Source organism: Podarcis filfolensis (genome assembly GCF_964270895.1).
Source record: "Podarcis filfolensis genome assembly, chromosome: 7".
In the NCBI taxonomy this organism is placed as follows: Eukaryota; Metazoa; Chordata; class Lepidosauria; order Squamata; family Lacertidae; genus Podarcis; species Podarcis filfolensis.
In genome coordinates, this window is record NC_139603.1 from 87,998,226 (window position 1) to 88,018,645 (window position 20,420).

The 20,420-nt window shown below is 46.7% G+C and overlaps 1 protein-coding gene across 1 annotated transcript in view; it reads left to right on the forward strand.

The window, feature by feature from the left end:
• RHPN1 (rhophilin Rho GTPase binding protein 1) overlaps positions 1-20,420 on the forward strand; it is a 52,007-nt gene that overhangs the window by 19,018 nt on the left and 12,569 nt on the right. The window contains exons 2-7 of the mRNA XM_083624263.1: positions 1,841-1,956; positions 8,614-8,742; positions 12,380-12,455; positions 14,782-14,859; positions 16,716-16,840; positions 19,574-19,740. Coding sequence (XP_083480389.1) covers positions 1,841-1,956; positions 8,614-8,742; positions 12,380-12,455; positions 14,782-14,859; positions 16,716-16,840; positions 19,574-19,740 — 691 coding nt within the window. The remainder of the gene's footprint in view (positions 1-1,840; positions 1,957-8,613; positions 8,743-12,379; positions 12,456-14,781; positions 14,860-16,715; positions 16,841-19,573; positions 19,741-20,420) is intronic.

Genomic DNA, 20,420 nt, shown 5'->3' on the forward strand with positions numbered 1-20,420 from the left:
AAGGTGGGGAGGGGTATTACTCAGAAGGGTGGTGGGAATGGGTGATTGGCAGATAGCTGTGATGAGCCTGTTGACGACTCTTAACGACTGCAATAGGTCTTACAGGAAAAAGCAAGGGGTGAGAAGGTGAAAAATGGCTTTGTCATGTATAATGAGATAAGAATCCAATGTCTTTGTTCAGACCAGGTCTCTCCATGGTTTTAAGTTTGGTAATGAGTTGCAATTCAGCAGCTTCTCTTTCCAGTCTATTTCTGAAATTCCTTTGTAGTAATACAGCTACTTTGAGATCTTGTATAGAATGTCCTGGGAGATTGAAGTGTTCTCCTACTGGTTTCTCTGTCTTGTGATTCTTGATGTCCGATTGTGAGGTAGGTTAGGCTGAGAGACAGGGGCCGGCTGCTCCAGGCTCGCTCAGCAAGCTGGTAACCACCTTAGCACTTTGGAAGTTGTTCAATCAAAGTTTCTAAGGCAGATTTTTTCTGTATTGCCATGCGTCCCAAACGCATCATTGCGGCTGGAGGCAAGTCTCCCTTCAGTAGATGTACGGACTTGGCAAAGAACTCTTAACTTCTGGCTCCGCCTAAACTCAAATCCCCCCGGTTTACTATCCCTAGTACTTCAAGACTCCCATAAAAGTGCCTGGCTTAAAACTGTCTATCAAAAACTTCACTCTTGTGGCCTATCCCCACAACACCTACTCACTATGGGCCCCACTAAAGCAAATAGTCTAACTGGTCAATGTCTAAAAGATATCGAGCATCAGAACAACCTGGCCACTATAAGAAAATCCTGCCCTTGGTATGTTCATTTTCCACCTCTCCATTTTGATTCTCTGGCCCCATATCTGCACAAACTTATTATCCCAAAATACAGACGTGCTTTTACACTTGCAAGACTGGATGTTTTGCCATCTGCGGTACTTGAGGGTCGATTCCAAAAGATCCCACCTGAGAAACGTCTTTGCCCCTGGGGAGACGGTAGCACCGAAACAGCGGCACACGTCCTCCTGTCTTGTACTCTCTACAAAGACCTGAGGAACGAGATCCTCACACCACTCGTACTCACCATCCCAGGGCGCTCAGCCACTGCCACGATGTCCTTTCTTCTATCAGATCAAAATGAGCAGATAACAGCAAAGGCTGCTAGGTTCATAGCAGGGGCAATCAGAATAAGGGCCAATAAGTCTTGATGGCTGATACAAGACTTTGTGCTCTTACATCAAACTTCCTTTTCTGTGTACAGTGGTACCTCGGGTTACAGACACTTCAGGTTACAGACTCCACTAACCCAGAAATAGTACCTCGGGTTAAGAACTTTGCTTCAGGATGAGAACAGAAATTGTGCAGCGGCAGTGGGAGGCCCCATTAGCTAAAGTGGTGCTTCAGGTTAAGAACAGTTTCAGGTTAAGAACGGACCTCCAGAACAAATTAAGTTCTTAACCCGAGGTACCACTGTATACTGTAGTGTGTTACTGTTGCTATGGCCATTGGCTAATGCGAATAAAGTTTTATCTCTCTCTTCATGGCTGAGTGGGGAATTCGAACCCTGCTCTCTCTCCCAGGTCCTGGCCCAGCACTCTAACTCAGTGTTTCCCATACATGGGTCTCCAGCTGTCTTTGGACTACAATTCCCATCATTTGATGGCCACTGGTCCTGCTAGCTAGGGATGATGGGAGTTGTAGTCCAAAAAACAGCTGGAGACCCAAGTTTGGGAAACCCTGCTCTAACCACTAGGCCACCGCTGTCTCCTTCTTCCTGGAGATGCCAGGAATGGAAGCTGGGACCTTTCATCGAAGTCCCTCTGTGCTAAGCAATGTTTCTCCTCCTCTTTCTGCAACAGGGCTGCGATCCGTTGGCGCAGACTCAGCGCAGCAAATTGCAGCACCGCCGGGCGCGAATCAACCAGCAGATCAACAAGGAGATGAGGATGCGGGCAGGGGCAGAGAACCTCTTCAGGTTTGTAGTTCTTCGTCTTCATTCAGTTGTTTTCCCCTTTCCATCGTCGGGTGTATCTGCAAGATGTTGAGGGCTAGAAACCTAACTCTGTGAACTGCCCAGAGAGCCAGTGTGGTGTAGTGGTTAAGAGCAGTGGACTTGTAATCTGGTGAACCGGGTTCGATTCCCCGCTCCTCCACATGCAGCTGCTCCGTGACCTTGGGCTAGTCATACTTCTCTGAAGTCTCTCAGCCCCACTCACCTCACAGAGTGTTTGTTGTGGGGGAGGAAGGGAAAGGAGAATGTTAGCCACTTTGAGACTCCTTTGGGTAGTGATAAAGTGGGATATCAAATCCAAACTCCTCTTCTACGGATGAAGGGTGGTATGCAAATTTAATACATAATAATCAAGGGGGGCATGGGCTTACCAAGGACTCGCAGCACCTTTTGCCGTGATGCAGAAAGTCGGGCGCAGTGTTCCAAAGCGTTTTGGTAGACCTAAGGTTTTATTAGGGACACGGATGGCGCTGTGGGTTAAACCACAGAGCCTAGGACTTGCCGATCAGAAGGTTGGCGGTTCGAATCCCTGCGATGGGGTGAGCTCCGGTTGCTCGGTCCCTGCTCCTGCCAACCTAGCAGTTTGAAAGCACATCCAAGTGCAAGTAGATAAATAGGTACTGCTCCGGTGGGAAGGTAAACGGCGTTTCCGTGTGCTGCTCTGGTTCGCCAGAAGCGGCTTAGTCCTGCTGGCCACATGACCAGCTGTACGTCAGCTCCCTCGGCCAGTAAAGCGAGATGAGCGCCGCAACCCCAGAGTCGTCCGCGACTGGACCTAATGGTCAGGGGTCCTTTTACCTTTTTATATGCTATATGGTAATTTATGAACCTAATAGGTATTTCAAGCCATTTGCCCATGTTGCCTTGCAACCAGTCCATGCAGAATGTAGGCACCCTATATATAGAAATGAGCAAACCAGTGATATTTTAGGGAGCAGCCTAGCAGGCAGGGCCCATGACTTACATCCTAGGAGCCTACACAACACAAAACACTGTTGCTGTATGTAGGTTTTATTTTATTTGTTTTTTATCTTAAATTTTGGAAATGTACAGTGGTACCTCGGGTTAAGAACTTAATTCGTTCTGGAGGTCTGTTCTTAACCTGAGACTGTTCTTAACCTGAGGTACCACTTTAGCTAATGGGGCCTTTCGCTGCCGCACGATTTCTGTTCTTATCCTGAAGCAAAGTTCTTAACCCGGGGTACTATTTCTGGGTTAGCAGAGTCTGTAACCTGAAGCATCTGTAACCTGAAGCATCTGTAACCCAAGGTACCACTGTACATCCAGGGTTTTTTTCCTTTTGAATCTTTCTGGGGGCCCTAATCTATAGCTTTGTTTAGCTTGTAATCTGGCGCTGGTTTTGCCCCAAGCAAGGCGGGGAGCTTAAACGCTCTTTCCATGCTAGGATTGACTGGGGTAAGGTAAAGGTAAATGGACCCCTGACCATTAGGTCCAGTCGTGGCCGACTCTGGGGTTGTGACGCTCATCTCGCTTTATTGGCCGAGGGAGCCGGCGTACAGCTTCCGGGTCATGTGGCCAGCATGACTAAGCCGCTTCTGGCAAACCAGAGCAGCGCACGGAAACGCCATTTACCTTCCTGCCAGAGCGGTACCTATCTATCTACTTGCACTTTGTCGTGCTTTCAAACTGCTAGGTTGGCAGGAGCTGGGACCGAGCAACGGGAGCTCACCCCATCATGGGGATTCGAACCGCTGACCTTCTGATCGGCAAGTCCTAGGCTCTGTGGTTTAACCCACAGCGCCACCCACGTCCCTTGCCTGGGGTACTTGGTGTGGAAAGAGCATTTAAGCTCTCCGCCTTGCACATGGGCTCTGGGAGTGCTGAGCATGCGCTTAATCTGCAAACACAGAGCAGTTTGGGGTTTGGGGATGCATTTTTTTCGTTCTTGAATAGAACCCTTTAAACCAAACCCCTGTTTTGAGATAGTACTGAAACTCCCTCACTGGTGACTTTCCTTTAGGGGTGAAAGGCCGCCCAGAAAAAAAAAGTTTGATAAATGCATCCGTTAAACATTGCAAACTGCAACAAAGTGTTGCAGCGTGGTTTGGTTCCTCTTCAGAGTTCTAGCCAGCCCGTCACACACCCCTCAACCCTTCCAAGACGTTCCGATCCGTGCCCAGAAAGTTCGGCTTGGATTCTGTGTTTGGAAGGCAAAACTAGCATTGTATGAGCTGTGACAGGGTTAGGATGTGATTCACGGAGCACAGAAGTGACTCAGCAGCTTCCCAGACTGGTTCTGACCTCCACAGCAGCCTTTGAAGAGGGTCAGGGGTTGACAGGTGAGCCTGGGCAAGGGAGGGAAGATTGCAGCAGCTGCAGAGTGCAAGTCAGGTAACAGATGGGGAAGAAACTCGCTGCAGTTGTCACTTCAAAGCAAACTTAACGTGCAGATTCCAATACACAGCCATCCTCTGAAACCCACACTTCCTTTGAATTTTGCAATTCTGCTATCTAGACGAGTAATGCAAAATGTGTTTACTGGGACAAAATGTGCAGAAAAAGGCATTGATTAAAATCACTGAAGAAGTTGCATTTCTGTTACTGTTTACTATTGAATTCTAGTGGATTACTGAATATTGATTTATTTGATATAAGTTGTTTATTTTAAAACAAACAAACAAAATTCCTTCCAGTAGCACCTTAGAGACCAACTAAGTTTGTTATTGGTATGAGCTTTCGTGTGCATGCATGAAGAAGTGTGCATGCACACGAAAGATCATACCAATAACAAACTTTGTTGTTGTTTAGTCGTTTAGTCGTGTCCGACTCTTTGTGACCCCATGGACCAGAGCACGCCAGGCACTCCTGTCTTCCACTGCCTCCTGCAGTTTGTTCAGACTCATGTTTGTAGCTTTGAGAACACTGTCCAACCATTTCATCCTCTGTCGTCCCCTTCTCCTTGTGCCCTCAATCTTTCCCAACATCAGGGTCTTTTCCAGGGAGTCTTCTCTTCTCATGAGGTGGCCAAAGTCTTGGAGCCTCAACTTCATGATCTGTCCTTCCAGTGAGCACTCAGGGCTGATTTCCTTCAGAAGGGATCGGTTGGATCTTCTTGCAGTCCATGGGACTCTCAAGAGTCTCCTCCAGCACCAGAATTCAAAAGCATCCATTCTTCGGCGATCAGCCTTCTTTATGGTCCAGCTCTCACTTCCATACATCACGACTGGGAAAACCATAGCGTTAACTATGCAGACCTTTGTTGGCAAGGTGATGTCTCTGCTTTTTAAGATGCTGTCTAGGTTTGCCATCGCCTTTCTCCCAAGGAGCAGGCTTCTTTTAATTTCGTGACTGTTGTCACCATCTGTAGTGATCATGGAGCCCAAAAAAGTAAAATCTCTCACTGCCTCCAAAACTTAGTTGGTCTCTAATGTGCTACTGGAAGGAATGTTGTTTGTTTGTTTGTTTCAACTACGGCAGACCAACACGGCTACCTACCTGTAACTTGTTTATTTAATAATAATAATAATAATAATAATAATAATAATAATAATAAATTTATTTATACCCTGCCCATCTGGCTGGGTTTCCCCAGCCATTCTGGGTGGCTCCCAACAGAATATTAAAAACACAATAATAATTATTGTGACTTTTTCTTAGATTCTTGCTATTAATGTTTGATGTTTGATTATTATTTTTACGTATGTTGGAAGCCGCCCAGAGTGGCTCGGGGAACCCATCCAGATGGGCAGAGTATAAATAAAATATTATTATTTTTAGGAGTTGGCTTACAAAAACATGTCTGTAATGCAAGATTGCATAACAATGCGTTTATTTGGAATAATTCACCCTGAAATGCTGATGGGTGTTTACGGAGAACTTCCATCACAGATTCTGTTGGGGCAGCAGTTCATCGTGCAGGTTCGGAGATTTTTGTGCTTGTGTTTAAATGGAGAATCAGTGATTGGAAGGAGCAGTTTTAAGGGGAACCGGGAAAGAAGTTGGAAAACATGCTTTTGTATTGACAGATCCCTTAGGAATATGCTTTTTTAAAATAAAAAATAAAACAGTTGAGAGGCTTTCGCCTTTCCTAGCTTTGGCGTGCTCAAGGCAACATAAAACTTGCTGGGTTAGCAAGGGGCAAATCGCTTGCACTCTCCTTTTCTCAAGCAAGGAATCGAAAGCCGAAGCAGATTGCCGGGAGTGTAGGAGTCTGGGATTCTTAACCCTGCCGCCCTGCTAGATTTGGAAGAATGCACAGGAGGCTCTGCGTCAGCTTTGGGAAATAATTGAGGAGCAAAACACCGGATGTCCTGGGAGCTGAGAGGCATCTTCTGGGTCGCCGACCCCAAACTCCTCCAGAGCTGCGGCAGGGACCCTCCCCATGGCACTCTGCGCCAGGGAGTGATGGAATAGGTCTCTGATGTTATTTGCAGTGTTGGAGCTGCTTTGCCTTGGAAATAGCAGTTTCCATGAATCACAAGGGGAGGGGATGCTGGGCCGCAGAGATGGTCCTTTGGCCCGATCCAAAAGGACTTTGTTCCTCTGTCTTTCGGGGCCCAAGCTAGCTGTCTTTCGGGGCCCAAGCTAGTTGTTGTTTAGTTGTTTAGTCGTGTCCGACTCTTCGTGACCCCCTGGACCAGAGCACGCCAGGTACTCCTGTCTTCCACTGCCTCCCCCAGTTTGGTCAAACTCATGCTGGTAGCTTCGAGAACACTGTCCAACCATCTTGTCCTCTGTCGTCCCCTTCTCCTTGTGCCCTCCATCTTTCCCAACATCAGGGTCTTTTCCAGGGAGTCTCCTCTTCTCCTGAGGTGGCCAAAGTCTTGGAGCCTCAGCTTCAGGATCTGTCCTGCCAGTGAGCACTCAGGGCTGATTTCCTTCAGAATGGAGAGGTTGGATCTTCTTGCAGTCCAGGGGACTCTCAAGAGTCTCCTCCCGCACCAGAATTCAAAAGCATCCATTCTTCGGCCATCAGCCTTCTTGATGGTCCAGCTCTCACTTCCATACATCACTACTGGGAAAACTGTAGCTTTAACTATACAGACCTTTGTCGGCAAGGTGATCTCTCTGCTTTTTAAGATGCTGTCTAGGTTGGTCATTGCTTTTCTCCCAAGAGGCAGGTATTTTTTAATTTCATGACTGCTGTCACCATCTGCAGTGATCATGGAGCCCAAGAAAGTAAAATCTCTCACTGCCTCCATTTCTTCCCCTTCTGTTTGCCAGGAGGTGATGGGCCCAGTGGCCATGATCTTTGTTTTTTTGATGTTGAGCTTCAGACCATATTTTATGCTCTCCTCTTTCACCCTCATTAAGAGGTTCTTTAATTCCTCCTCACTTTCTGCCATCAAGGTTGTGTCATCTGCATATCTGAGGTTGTTGATATTTCTTCTGGCAATCTTCAATCCTGCTTGGGATTCATCTAGCCCAGACTTTCACATGATGAATTCTGCATATAAGTTTATGGGAGTTTTGAAGTACTAGGGATAGTAAACCGGGGGGATTTGAGTTTAGTTGGAGCCAGAAGTTAAGAGTTCTTTGCCAAGTCCGTACTGGAGGGAGACTTGCCTCCAGTCTGAATGCTGCCTTTGGGACGCATGGCAATACAGAAAAAAATCTGCCTTAGAAACTTTAATTGAACAGCTTCCAAAGTGCTAAGGTCCAAATCTGAGCCCCATATAGTAGCTGTGCTCGGGGTTTAGCTTGGAAGATTTCTAAGGCTGATGGTATATGTTTGCCACCCTTTGTATGGAAAAAGCCAAATTTTCTTTTCTGCATATACTGTAATGTTTTAATGTTGCTATGGCCTTTGGCTAATGCGAATAAAGTTTTATCTAGCTGAGACCTGTGTGAACGCCCGGGGCAGTGTAGTGGGCAAAAGAGTGTGTGTACTCTGTGCTCTCCAGGTTAGATTACTGCAACACGCTCTCCGTGGGGCTGCCCTTGGAGACGACTCGGAAAATTGAGTTGCTCCAAAATGCAGCAGGGGGATTATTGGCCTTTTAGTAGATCTCGCACAACCCCTGTTTTAAAACAGCTGCGCTGGTCGCCAATTTGCTTCTGGGCCCAATTCAAGGTGCTCACATTGGTGTTTGAAGCCCTAAATGACCTGGCTCCCAAATATCTGAAAGACTCCCTCCTTACAGATCCTCTCGGGTGCCCTGATTGGCAGAGAGACGGGGCCTTCTCTGTGGTGGCCCCTCTGTGGTACGTAGCTTTTGGTGAATGATAGCTCCTCCGCCCTCAGAGACTTTGGGGTGGTGGCATCTCAGAGAGACGGGGCCTTCTCTGTGGTGGCCCCTCTGTGGTGCGCAGCTTTTGGTGAACGCTGAGGATGCACCTCTTTATCCTAGCCTTTGGCACCTGAAGTTCAAGTTTTTAGGACACCTTATTGTTAGGGCTGCAAGTTGCTTTAAGTTGCTTTTAATGCTGTAACCCTTATTGGGACCTTAAGGTGGAAGGCGGGTAATAAATTATTATTAATAATAATGGTGGTAATTATAGGAAGCTGCCTCATGCTGAATCAGACCATTAGTCCATTTAACTCAATATTGTCTACACGGACTGGCAGCAGCAGCTCTGCAAGGTTAGCCCCTTTGCAGATAGGTGTGAAACAAGTAGGATGAATAAGGTGACGTTTTCTTCCTCCTTTGTTTTTTTTAGGGCCACCAATAACCACAAAGTAAAGGAAACGGTTGCCTTAGAACTCAGTTACGTCAACTCCAACCTGCAACTACTAAAGGAGGAATTGGAGGAGCTGAACAGCTGCATGGATGTCTACCAGAATGACAGGTAAGGGGGGTGGCAGGTGGCAGCAGTTGCCCCCGAAATTTGGAACCACAGCCCATTTGGAGGATGGATGGCGGCTAACAGATTGAGGTTGAATCCTGACAAGACAGAAGTACTGTTTTGGGGGGACAGGAGGCGGGCAGGTGTGGAGGACTCCCTGGTCCTGAATGGGGTAACTGTGCCCCTGAAGGACCAGGTGCGCAGCCTGGGAGTCATTCTGGACTCACAGCTGTCCATGGAGGCGCAGGTCAATTCTGTGTCCAGGGCAGCTGTCTACCAGCTCCATCTGGTCCGCAGGATGAGACCCTCCCAGCCCGCAGACTGTCTCCCCAGAGTGGTGCATGCTCTGGTTATCTCTCGCTTGGACTACTGCAATGCGCTCTATGTGGGGCTACCTTTGACGGTGCCCCAGAAACTGCAATTAATCTAGAATGCGGCAGCTAGACTGGTGACTGGGAGCAGCCGCTGAGACCATATAACACCAGTCTTGAAAGACCTACATTGGCTCACAGTATGTTTCCAGGCACAATTCAAAGTGTTGGTGCTGACCTTGAAAGCCCTAAATGGCCTCGGTCCAGAATATCTGAAGGAGCGTCTCCACCTCCATCGTTCTGCCCGGACACTGAGATCCAGCTCCGAGGGCCTTCTGGCGGTTCCCTCATTGCGAGAAGTGAGGTTACGGGGAACCAGACAGAGGGCCTTCTCGGTAGTGGCGCCCGCCCTGTGGAACGCCCTCCCTTCAGATGTGAAGGAAATAAGCAGCTATCTTCTCTTTAAAAGACATCTGAAGGCAGCCCTGTTTAGGGAAGTTTTCAATATTTAACGCTGTATTGTTTTTAACACTTGATTGGAAGCCGCCAGAGTGGCTGGGGAAACTCAGCCAGATGGGCGGGGTATAAATAATAAATTATTATTATTATTATTATTATTATTATTATTATTATTATTATACATCACCTTGAGCTCCTTGGAGAAAAATATGGAATACGACTGTAATAAATAAATTAGACCACACAGGAAGCTATTTTTTTGTATGGAAACCTGGAGGTTCTGGCTGCATCTTCCCCTTAGTCCCTTGCCATTCGCAAAGCTGGTTTTGCTTTTTTTAAAAAAAATCACTCCTGGCTTTATTGCTATTATTATTAAAAGAAGCTAGTCCTTTGCGGCGGGTTTAAAGCAACTTAATTACTTTGAAAGAATCGCTGCCCCAATTTCCTCATCTTAAGGGCTGGTCCTTTGCCTCTGCAAAGCTCTTTTTCTTCATTTTTAGGCTTGCAGAAAGGGATGACCCTCCCTGATGCTGAGTCAAACGTTTCAAGCTTGAATTATACTCCCTCTTTGATTTATTACCCAGCGCTTCCTCTCCTGCCTCTGCAGTCTGAGGTCTCTATTTAAGATCTGCAAGAGGAGCTCTCTTTTTTCCACCCTGTGAGAGGGGAAAGTTTGCTACGTATTCTCTTTTTTTTATATAAGATATTTATTAAAGTTTTAAAAGTTTATATAAAATAAAAAAAACAAAAAACAGAAACAGCAAGAATACATACAAAACACATACAGCAACAAGTATAATTTCAATCCCTTATATTCATAAAACTTACTTTCCCGACCTCCTCATACCTCCCCTTTCTGTATTCCAATCTCTAATTAATTCAATTCAACAAATCCTTCCCCTAATTTCTATATAATTTTTGACCTTTCTTTTCTTGATTACATAATCATTACAGCTTATAACCACTTAATTTCTGAATCAACATCGTTCTAACATTCAATAATTTTACAATGTTTCTTAAGATAGTCCTTAAATTTCTTCCAATCTTCTTCCGCCGTCTCTTTTCCCTGGTCTTGGATTCTGCCGGTCATTTCTGCCAGTCCTGTTTGCTACGTATTCCCAGCATCCTGGGCTCCTCATTCATTCATTCAGTAAATCTATATTCTATTACGCAGCAGCAATAAATAGAAATGGTACTCTAACAAGCCACTGAACAATTGCAGTATCAAACCTGAGCTGACGCCAAGGTGTAAATAATTGCATTTACTCTGGAGTTGTGTGAGGGGCCCGAGGGTCATCTAGCCCAACCCGCCTGCAATCGCAGGGATCACAGCCAAAGAATCATTGGCAGGTGGTCACCCAATCTCTGCTTAAAAACCTCCAAGGAAAGAGAGTCCACAACTTCCCAAAAGAGACCGTTCCACGGTCAAACAGCTCTTACTGTCAGAAAGTTTCCCCCCCAAATATTTAGTCTGAATCTGCTTTCTTGTAACTTGAAGTCGTGGGTTCGAGTCCTACCCGTCGAGCCCATTTCCCAGCTGTGTCTGGAAAAATCCGGACGTATGGCAGCCCTAGTTCTTATGTAATTTGTCCTGAAACTGTTGAAAAATGGATGAGAAATAGAAGTAAGCAGTAGATGGGAAATCAGCTATACAGGAAAAAGTCATTTTTATGTTAAATGTATTGTGAGTAATATTTAATGTATTGGTGGTGGTGTTTTTTATTTTTATTTTCTTCTTCTTTAGTTGTTAGGAGGTGATGGATATTTGTGTATCTTCATATTTTCTTTTTGTATGGGGTGTATTCAAATGAAATTTTAAAAAGAAAGTTTTTCATAAGGTTTTTTTAAAAAAACAAAAAACAAAATTGCAAAATGCAGCAGAAATGAGGGGAACTTTTTATTAGGCGTTTCAGGTGAATATTTGCCTAAAGAGAAGAAGAATTTTTTCATGTATGCTACAACCGCGGCTAGGATACTCCTAGCCCAAAGATGGAAAAGCGACGAAATACCAACCAAAGAAGAATGGGAAGAAAAATTGATGGCATTTGTTGAAATGGCGAAGTTAGCAGAAAGACTTAGAGACAAAGACAAAAGATACTTTTAAAAAAGATTGGGAACCATTTATGTTGTAGTTACAGAAACAATGTAAAGAAATGGACTCACTAGCAGGGTTTGAGTAAACACTTAAAACTAACAAAAAACAACACATAGAAATTATGAAGGTGATGTTAAAATGGTAAAAGTATAACAATATTTAATATAAAGAACTTAAGGTTAAGATACAAAGCAAGCAGGAGAAGTTAATATGTGAAAAAAACCAGAAGAGAAAGTTGAGGGAAGCCGGGGGAAATTTGGGAATTGTATTTTTTTTGTTACATGAGAGGTTGTTATTAGGATAAAAAAGTAAAACTTAATAAAAATTATTATAAAAAAGAATTAACTTCTTCTTTTTTATAATAATTTTTATTATTATATATATTTAGTGTTAGAGAGGTGGAAATGTGGAAATAACGACGAGAGGCAGGATTGAGATTTGGAGATAGATATGCTTCAAGGTCCAGACTATGAGAAGTCCAAAAATTAATAATTACAATTTGGAAGATAATTTGATCTTTTTTTATTTTATTTTTTTATTTTTATTGGATTATGATTTGATATGTTAGTTGGATGTTTTTTATTGGAAAATTAATAAAAATGATTTAACAATTTTTTTAAAAAATGATCATTTAAAAAAATTATTATAAAAAAAAAGAAATGGGGGGAACTGGATTCAAGACGGAAAAAGGTTAGGAATTGCAAGTGGCAAAAAATGGCACTTCCATCCTTGCAAATGTCTTGCCCCTGACCTGTGATCTGTTTCTCTCTCTCAGTGACTCCATCAGTGTTCCCATGGTCCCGCTGGGGCTCAAAGAGACCAAGGAGCTGGACTGGGCAGAACCCCTGAAGGTATAATTATATATAATAATAATTTATTATTTATACCTGGCCCATCTGGCTGAGTTTCCCCAGCCACTCTGGTTAGGAGAGTCTTCTGCCGATCAGAGTCTGGGACGATTCTGCCTTCGGAAGGCCGGCTTCGGAGAGTTAAGCGCAGGGAGATGGAGACACTGTGTTTGGGGGGCTCACGCTTCTTAAGAAGCCCGGGGTCCCCCTCTCTGGAGACTCCTTCTTGTGCATGCATGCTCATCGGAGCAGGGCATCTTTTTCAGCCAGGCCGCTGCATGGGAATCTGAGGCAAAACACAGTGGATTTAAACCCTGCATTTGTGCAGTAGGCTAGTAAAGGTACAGGGACCCCTGACCATTAGGGCCAGTCATAGCCGACTCTGGGGTTGCGGCACTCATCTCGCTTTATTGGCCGAGGGAGCTGGCGTACAGCTTCCGGGTCATGTGGCCAGCAGGACTAAGCCGCTTCTGGCGAAGCAGAGCAGCTCACGGAATCGCTGTTTACCTTCCCACCACAGCGGTACCTATTTATCTACTTGCACTTTGACGTGCTTTTGAACTGCTAGGTTGGCGGGAGCAGGGACTGAGCAATGGGAGCTCACCCCGTGGCAGGGATTCAAACCGCCGACCTTCTGATCAGCAAGTCCTAGGCTCTGTGGTTTAACTCACAGTGCCACCGGCGTCCCTTGTACAGTAGGCTAGATCAAGGTTAATTCATTGCTGTTTTGTGGAGGCGGGTGGCATTTAGCAAGCCAAATTCTACGCATAGCATATTGTGAAGTTCACTCCCACGGGAGCCAGTGGTGATTTGGATGGCTTTAAAAAGGGATCAGGCAAGTTCGTGGAGGACGAGACGGCTATCGATGGCTCCTAGCCACTGTGGTTATGTTCTGCCTCCAGGGCCTGAGGCAGCGATTTTTCTGAATCCCGGTTTTTGGAAACCACAGGAAGGAAGAGTTGCCCTTGTGTGCGAAACCTGCTTGCAGGTTTCCCAAAATGGGTATCTATTTATTTACCAGACTTTTAGAAGACATCTGAAGGCAGCCCTGTTTAGGGAAGCTTTTAATGTTTAACAGACCATTGTATTTTAATATTTTGTTGGAAGCCGCCCAGAGTGGCTGGGGAAACCCAGCCAGATGGGCGGGGTATAAATAATAAATTATTATTATTATTATTATTATTATTATTATTATTATTATTATTATTATTATTTATCTGGTTGGCCACCGTGAGAACAGGACGCTGGACTTGATGGGCCATTGGCCTGATCCAGGAGGGTCCTCTTACGTTCTTAAGGGTGGAAATACCATAGTTTTCGCTCCATTACACACATTTTTTTCCTCCTAGAAAGTAAGGGGAAATGTCTGTGTGTTACGGAGCGAATGCTTCCCTCCTCCGTGGTTTCCAGCGGGAGAAGAGCCGCTGAATGGGGAGGAGAGAGGGACAGAGTGCCTGCTTCTTTAAAGGAGCAAAGCGGGAGGGGAGAGGAGCCGCTTACACGAGTGTAAGCAGCTCCTGTCCGGTTGGCTCCTTTAAAGCAAGCAGGCTCTCTGTATCTCTCTCGTCCCCACTCAGCAGCTCTTCTCCCGCTTTGCTGGAAATAGCAGGAAAGATTTTCAGATCGCTAAGGGGGGGGGAGGAGGGAGAGAAACAGAGCCTGCTTGCTTTAAAGGAGCCTACTGGACAGGAGCTGCTTACACAAGTGTAAGCGGCTCCTGTCTGGTAGGCTCCTTTAAAGCAAGCAGGCTCTCTGTCCCTCCAGCAAAGTTTTTCAGCTCACTAAGGGGGGGGGGGGAGGAGGGAGAGAAGCAGAGCTTGCTCCACGCATGCTCCTTGTCCCTTGAGTACTTTTCCTTCCCTCCCCACTTAAAACGTGGTTACAAAGCACAGATCCACATGGATCCTCAAGATTTTTGCACTGGGTCACACCAAATTCACCATCAGATCACATAGCATGTCCATGGCTACAGTTTGCACCAAAAAAATCACGCACACACTGTTGCCTGGGGCCGCAGTGGTGCAAAAACGTGGTTACAAACATGGATCCACATGGATCCTCAGGATTTTTGCATTGGGCTACCCCAAACTCACCATCAGATCACATGTCTGTGGGCACAGCATGAACCACAAAAATCATACATCCACTGTTTCGTGTAGAATATATTTTTTTTCTTGTTTTCCTCCTCTAAAAACTGCATGCGTGTTATGGTTGGGTGCGTGTTATCGAGCGAAAAATACGGTATATGGGATCAGTATAGAAACTGTGTTTAGGAAGATCGGCAGCTGCCAAAGCAGCCTTCTCTTGTTTTCTGTTCCTGCCTTCCCAGGAGATGATCTGGGAGCACTATGGTGAAGACGGTGCCTTGTACGAAAGCGAGATCAAAGACCTCGTGGAGCTGCGGCAGGTGAGTGCAGCTTTGCTCTCGAGAAATAGCCTGCTGTGCTTTGGGTCCCTGATTGTCCTTAGGCTCCCAGTACATTTCTGAGCACAGTTCAAAGTGTTGGTGCTGAACTTCAAAGCCCTAAACCCTCTCAGACCAGTAGACCTGAAGGAGCGTCTCCACCCCCATCATTCAGCCCCCAGAGGTCCAGCGCCAAGGGCCTTCTGGCGGTTCCCTCACAGCGAGAAGTGAGGTTGCAGGGAACCAGGCAGAGGGCCTTCTCAGTGGTGGCACCCGCCCTGTGGAACGCCCTCCCATCAGATGTCAAGGAAATAAACAATTATCTGACTTTTCTAAAGGCAGCCCTGTTTAGGGAAGTTTTTAATGTCTGATGTTTTATCGTGTTTTTAATATGCTGCTGGGAGCTGGCCAGCATGGCTGTGGAAACCCAGCCAGATGGTCAGGGTATAAATAATAAAATTATTATTATTAGGATGAAGCGCCAAACGGAGGTGTTTACTGCCGCATCTTTGACTTTGTCTACACTAGGCCTGGGTGATATATCAATATATCGCCCAGGGCGGGTATGAGGAGCAGACCGTGATGCCGGCTTCACTCAGAGATGTATTGCTGGTGAAGCTGCTGCCGCTCCTGAGTCCCTCTGCTAGCGACTTCCTCCATCGAGCGTTTCTAGCAGAGGGACTTGAGAGCGGTGGCAGTTTCACAAGTGATTCGTCGCTGAGTGAAACCGCCATCCCAGTCTGCCCTCATACAGTGGAACCTCAACTTACATATGCCTCGTTCCAAGTTGCGTCCACGGCAAACCCGGAAGTAAACAACACGTTTGTTGCGATATGCGTGGAAGCGACTTCTGCGCATGCGCTGAAGCACACTGCTGCCGACCGCGCACGCGCACAATACGCCTCTTCTAGCATCTGTTTCGACCAGCGGATGGACCGCCGGAATGGATTATGTCCGTAAGTAGAGGTTCCACTGTACTGCGCAGAGGAAGAAGAAAGCTAAATTGGGAGGCGCTGATACAGTTTGTTCCTCCCTCTGCATCTTTTAACTTCTCGGCTGAGGAATGTGTGGTTGCCGCTTCCCTCAGATGAGCAGTTAAAGGATCCCCCAGCCCGGCGCTGGCTCTGTTGGGGTTGGGGAGCCCTCCTGCGCCCCAGCTGAGCCGTACAAACAAGCTACGTTGTCCCAGCCCGCTAGGTTGGGGGGTAAAATGGCCTCTGCTCCGGCGGTTAAAGCTGCAGCAATTTCACCTGGCAGTTTGCAGGCTTGAGGCCACAGCAGCTTGTGTTTTCCATTTCACGGTATATTGCAAGACCGCGATGTTTGGCTGGTTGATATACTGCGATGCTGGAAAGCTGATATTGCCCAGCCCTCGTCTGCACCTGCCTGCCTTGCACCCAGGTCCAAGAGCATATGCAATACAAATCGAGAGGCAATGACACACGACTTATGAAATTATCTTTCAAAAATATCCCTGAACTCCCTGCCTTGCAGGGTTGCTGTTTGGTTTGGCACAAGTTCACGCATGTGACGTGAACCCTCGCAAAAATGACGTCGCTGTGGGAAAACGACTACATTATTGTTGCTACCTGCTTGGGATTCTACGATCAGCTGCTTATCCCTCAGCCAGTGAAGAGAGTATTTATGACCTCATGGCCCCCTTTCCTAAATATAAAAAGCAAGGCTCTGGTTCTCATGGATCTGATATGTATGTAGGCAGCTGCCTTGCTCCGAGTCAGACCGTGGCTCCACTTAGCTTAATATTGCTTGCACTGACCAGGTTTCCATCTCTCTCTCTCTCTCTCTCTCTCTCTCTCTCTCTCTCTCTCTCTCTCTCTTTCTTTCCCCACTCTTTCTAGGCCATGCGCACCCCCAGCCGGAACGAGGCAGGCCTGGAGCTGCTCATGGAATACTACAGCCAGCTGTACTTCCTGGACAACCGCTTCTTCCCTCCCAACAAGAACCTGGGGATTTTCTTCCACTGGTCAGTCGGGCCTCTCCTGGTCTTGCTGAGTGGGCGGGGAAAACCTGGCCGGGGTGGGGGGTGGGCAAGCCTGGTCCGGCCCAGCCAAATCCCCCTGCCTTGGGAACAGGGCTTCCGTGCTTAGAAATATGTCCCGAGCTCCTAGAATCATAAAATTGTGCAGCTTGAAGGGACACCCAAAGGTCCTCTATTCCAACCCCCCCACCTGCAGTGTAGGAATCGCAGCCAAAGATTCCCTGGCGAGTGGCCGTCCAACCTCTGCTTTAAAACAAAAAGGAATATTAAAGTTCAAGGCAAACAGCGCGTGTTTGTCTGTATGATCAGCATACTTTATTATTCAGTACTGCTAGTGTTTCGTCTCAAAGCAGCAAGAGTCAGTTACCTAATGCCGCAAGACTGCCCATCGGGATTTTTTGGGAGGGTAAGAGCTGTTTGTACAGACTCTTTTGGGGGGTTGTGGACTCTCCTTCCTTGGAGGTGTTTGAGTAGAGATTGGAAGCCCCTCTGTCCTGGATGCTTTAGCTGAGATTCCTGCATTGTAGAGGGTTGGACTGGATGACCCTCGGTGCCCCTTCCAAGCCAACGATACTCTGGTTCAAGTGCTTGCTGGAACTTCAGGTGGATTAAAGCATTCTGCCCCCCAGTGGAACACGGTGCTTTTTTTCAACCAGAACTCAGAGGAACTCAGTTCCAGCAGTTCTCAGGTGGGCGCCATTGCCATCACAGTCATACTTTGGATCCCAAATGCCTTGGTCCTTAGAGAGAGAGAGAGAGAGAGAAAACTTCATTCGCATTAGCCAATGCCCATAGCAACAGTAAAACATTACAGTATACGCAGAAAAGGAAATTTGATATAAAAGCACAATTTAAAGTCCTGAATCAGCAGTCAGTTAGTGGCCCTTATTCTGATTGCCCCTGCTATGAATCTAGCAGCCTTTGCTGTTATCTGCTCATTTTGATCTGATAGAAGAAAGGACATTGTGGCAGTGGCTGAGCGCCCTGGGATGGTTAGTACACGTGAAGTGAGGATCTCGTTCCTCAGGTCTTCGTAGAGAGTACAGAACAGGAGGACGTGTGCCACTGTTTCGGTGCTACCGTCTCCCCAGGGGCAAAGACGTTTCTCAGGTGGGATCTTTTGGAATCGACCCTCGAGTACCGCAGATGGCAAAACATCCAGTCTTGCAAGTGTAAAAGCACGTCTGTATTTTGGGATAATAAGTTTGTGCAGATATGGGGCCAGAGAATCAAAATGGAGAGATGGAAACTGAACATGCCAAGGGCAGGATTTCCTTATAGTGGCCAGGTTGTTCTGATGCTCGATATCTTTTAGACGTTGACCAGTTAGACTGTTTGCTTTAGTAGGGCCCATAGTGAGTAGGTGTTGTGGGGATAGGCCACAAGAGTGAAGTTTTGGCTAGACGGTTTTAAGCCAGGCACTTTTATGGAAGTCTTGAAGTACAGTGGTACCTCATGTTACGTCCGCTTCATGTTACGTTCTTTCAGGTTACGTCCTGCGGCGACCCGGAAGTACAAGAAAGGGTTACTTCCAGGTTTCGCCACTTGTGCATGCGCAACCCGTGAACACGCAGATGCAGGTTGCGTTCTGCTCAGGTGGTGAACGGGCCTCCAAAACAGATCCCGTTCACAACCAGAGGTACCACTGTACTAGGGATTTAAGTTTAGGTGGATCCAGAAGTTAAGAGTCCTTTGCCAAGTCCATACTTCTACTGAAGATCCCGCCTGAGAAACGCCTTTGCCCCTGTGGAGACGGTAGCACCGAAACAGCGGCCCACATCCTCCTGTCTTCTACTCTCTACAAAGACCTGAGGAGCGAGATCCTCACCCCACTCGTACTCACCATCCCAGAGCGCTCAACCACTGCCACAATGTCCTTTCTTCTATCAGATCAAAATGAGCAGATAACAGCAAAGGTTACTAGGTTCATGGTACTTTGGATCCCAAACGCCTTGGTCCTCGGATGTTTTGGCTCCCGAATGCCGCAAACCCGGAAGTGAGTGTTCCAGTTTGTGAACGTTCTTTGGATCCTGAACGTCCGGCGGGGCTTCTGCGGCTTCTGATTGGCTGCAGGATCAGAAACAGAAGCCGTCTTTGGTTTGCGAATGTTTTGGAAGTTGAACGGACTTCCGGAACGGATTCTGTTCAGCTTCCAAGATACGACTGTGTAAGAGAACAAGGGAGGTGAGCTCCGGCACCTCTTTTTCTCAAAAAAACCAGCACTGATTCAACAAATCCACACACACACACACACACACACACACACACACAAAATTTGTGTGTTTGTGTGGTTAGGAAGGTTACTGGGAAAAGCAACGAGCCGTGTTAGAATGGGAGCAGAGGCACTAGCCAATCAGGATGAATAAACACTGCATAGCCAAATCATAACAAATGTGCAATAAAGGCAGGATGTAGTCTGACAGTTGCATAAGCATTGTGCAAGCAAATCAGGATGAATGCGGAATAAAGTGTCACCCAGAGAAGCCCTGTATGGCATCTCCTTTCTTCCAGTCCCACCCAACATTTTTGCTGGGGGGGGGGGGCCTGTGGCCTTCCAGAGGTGGCTGGACTCCAACTCCCATCAACCCCTGCTGCCAGAATGGCCCAACGTTCAAGGACGATGGGAGTTGTAGTCTGGCAACACCCGGAGGCGCCCAGGTTGCTATTCCTGCCCAAACCTCTCCAGTTTCACAGAGTTCCTCGTCTCCCTGCTTCTAGGTATGACTCCTTAACAGGCGTGCCTTCCTACCAGCGGGCCTTGGCCTTCGAAAAAGGGAGCGTGCTTTTCAATATCGGCGCCCTGCACACCCAGATCGGCGCTCGGCAGGACCGTACCACCTTGCAAGGCGTGGACTGCGCCATCGAGGCTTTCCAGAAGGCGTCTGGTACGTCAGATTCTCTACCACCCCTCTTCCACTTCAAATATATATACTGTTTTATCAATGAATAAACATTAAATGGTTGCATACTTGCCGTGAGTGAAAATTACAGGAGTGCCCTTGTTTCGGCTTTAGACAAATCAGGTACTTGGATAGCATCTCCAAAGATCTCTTTGGGTGGCAAGCAATGGGAAATCTCTTCCAGAAATAAATGAATGTCATACTACGTCCAAATGTGTCTTTTTCTAAAGTTGCTCATACAGCCCTTCTGCGGCAGCTAAGTCTTTCTGATACAGCTACATGCCACACAGCATTAAACCACAGATCTGTGGATTTTTCTGCCCGTTTTTTCCACTGCTGGGCTATCGCTATTTGTGGCACAATCAGAAAGAAAACCTATTAAGTCTTTACGACCCTTGACACAAATTGAGCTGAGGTCCGGTGGTCAAACTTCCTTTTCTTTTTGGGGGGAATAGTGGAGGTTAGTGCCGATAGTGAAAATAAGTATTGCAATGCATCAGGTATCCTGTTGTCTCTGAAAGTCTTTGTAGACTATGTAGGTCTCTGAAAGAAGCAATGGGTCAGATTCTTATCTGGTGAAAACAAGCCGTAAAGCTTTTTTTTATGACGTCCAACGCTGCCGCAAACAGACGTAGTGAATATTCACTCTTGCAGAGATTTGCATA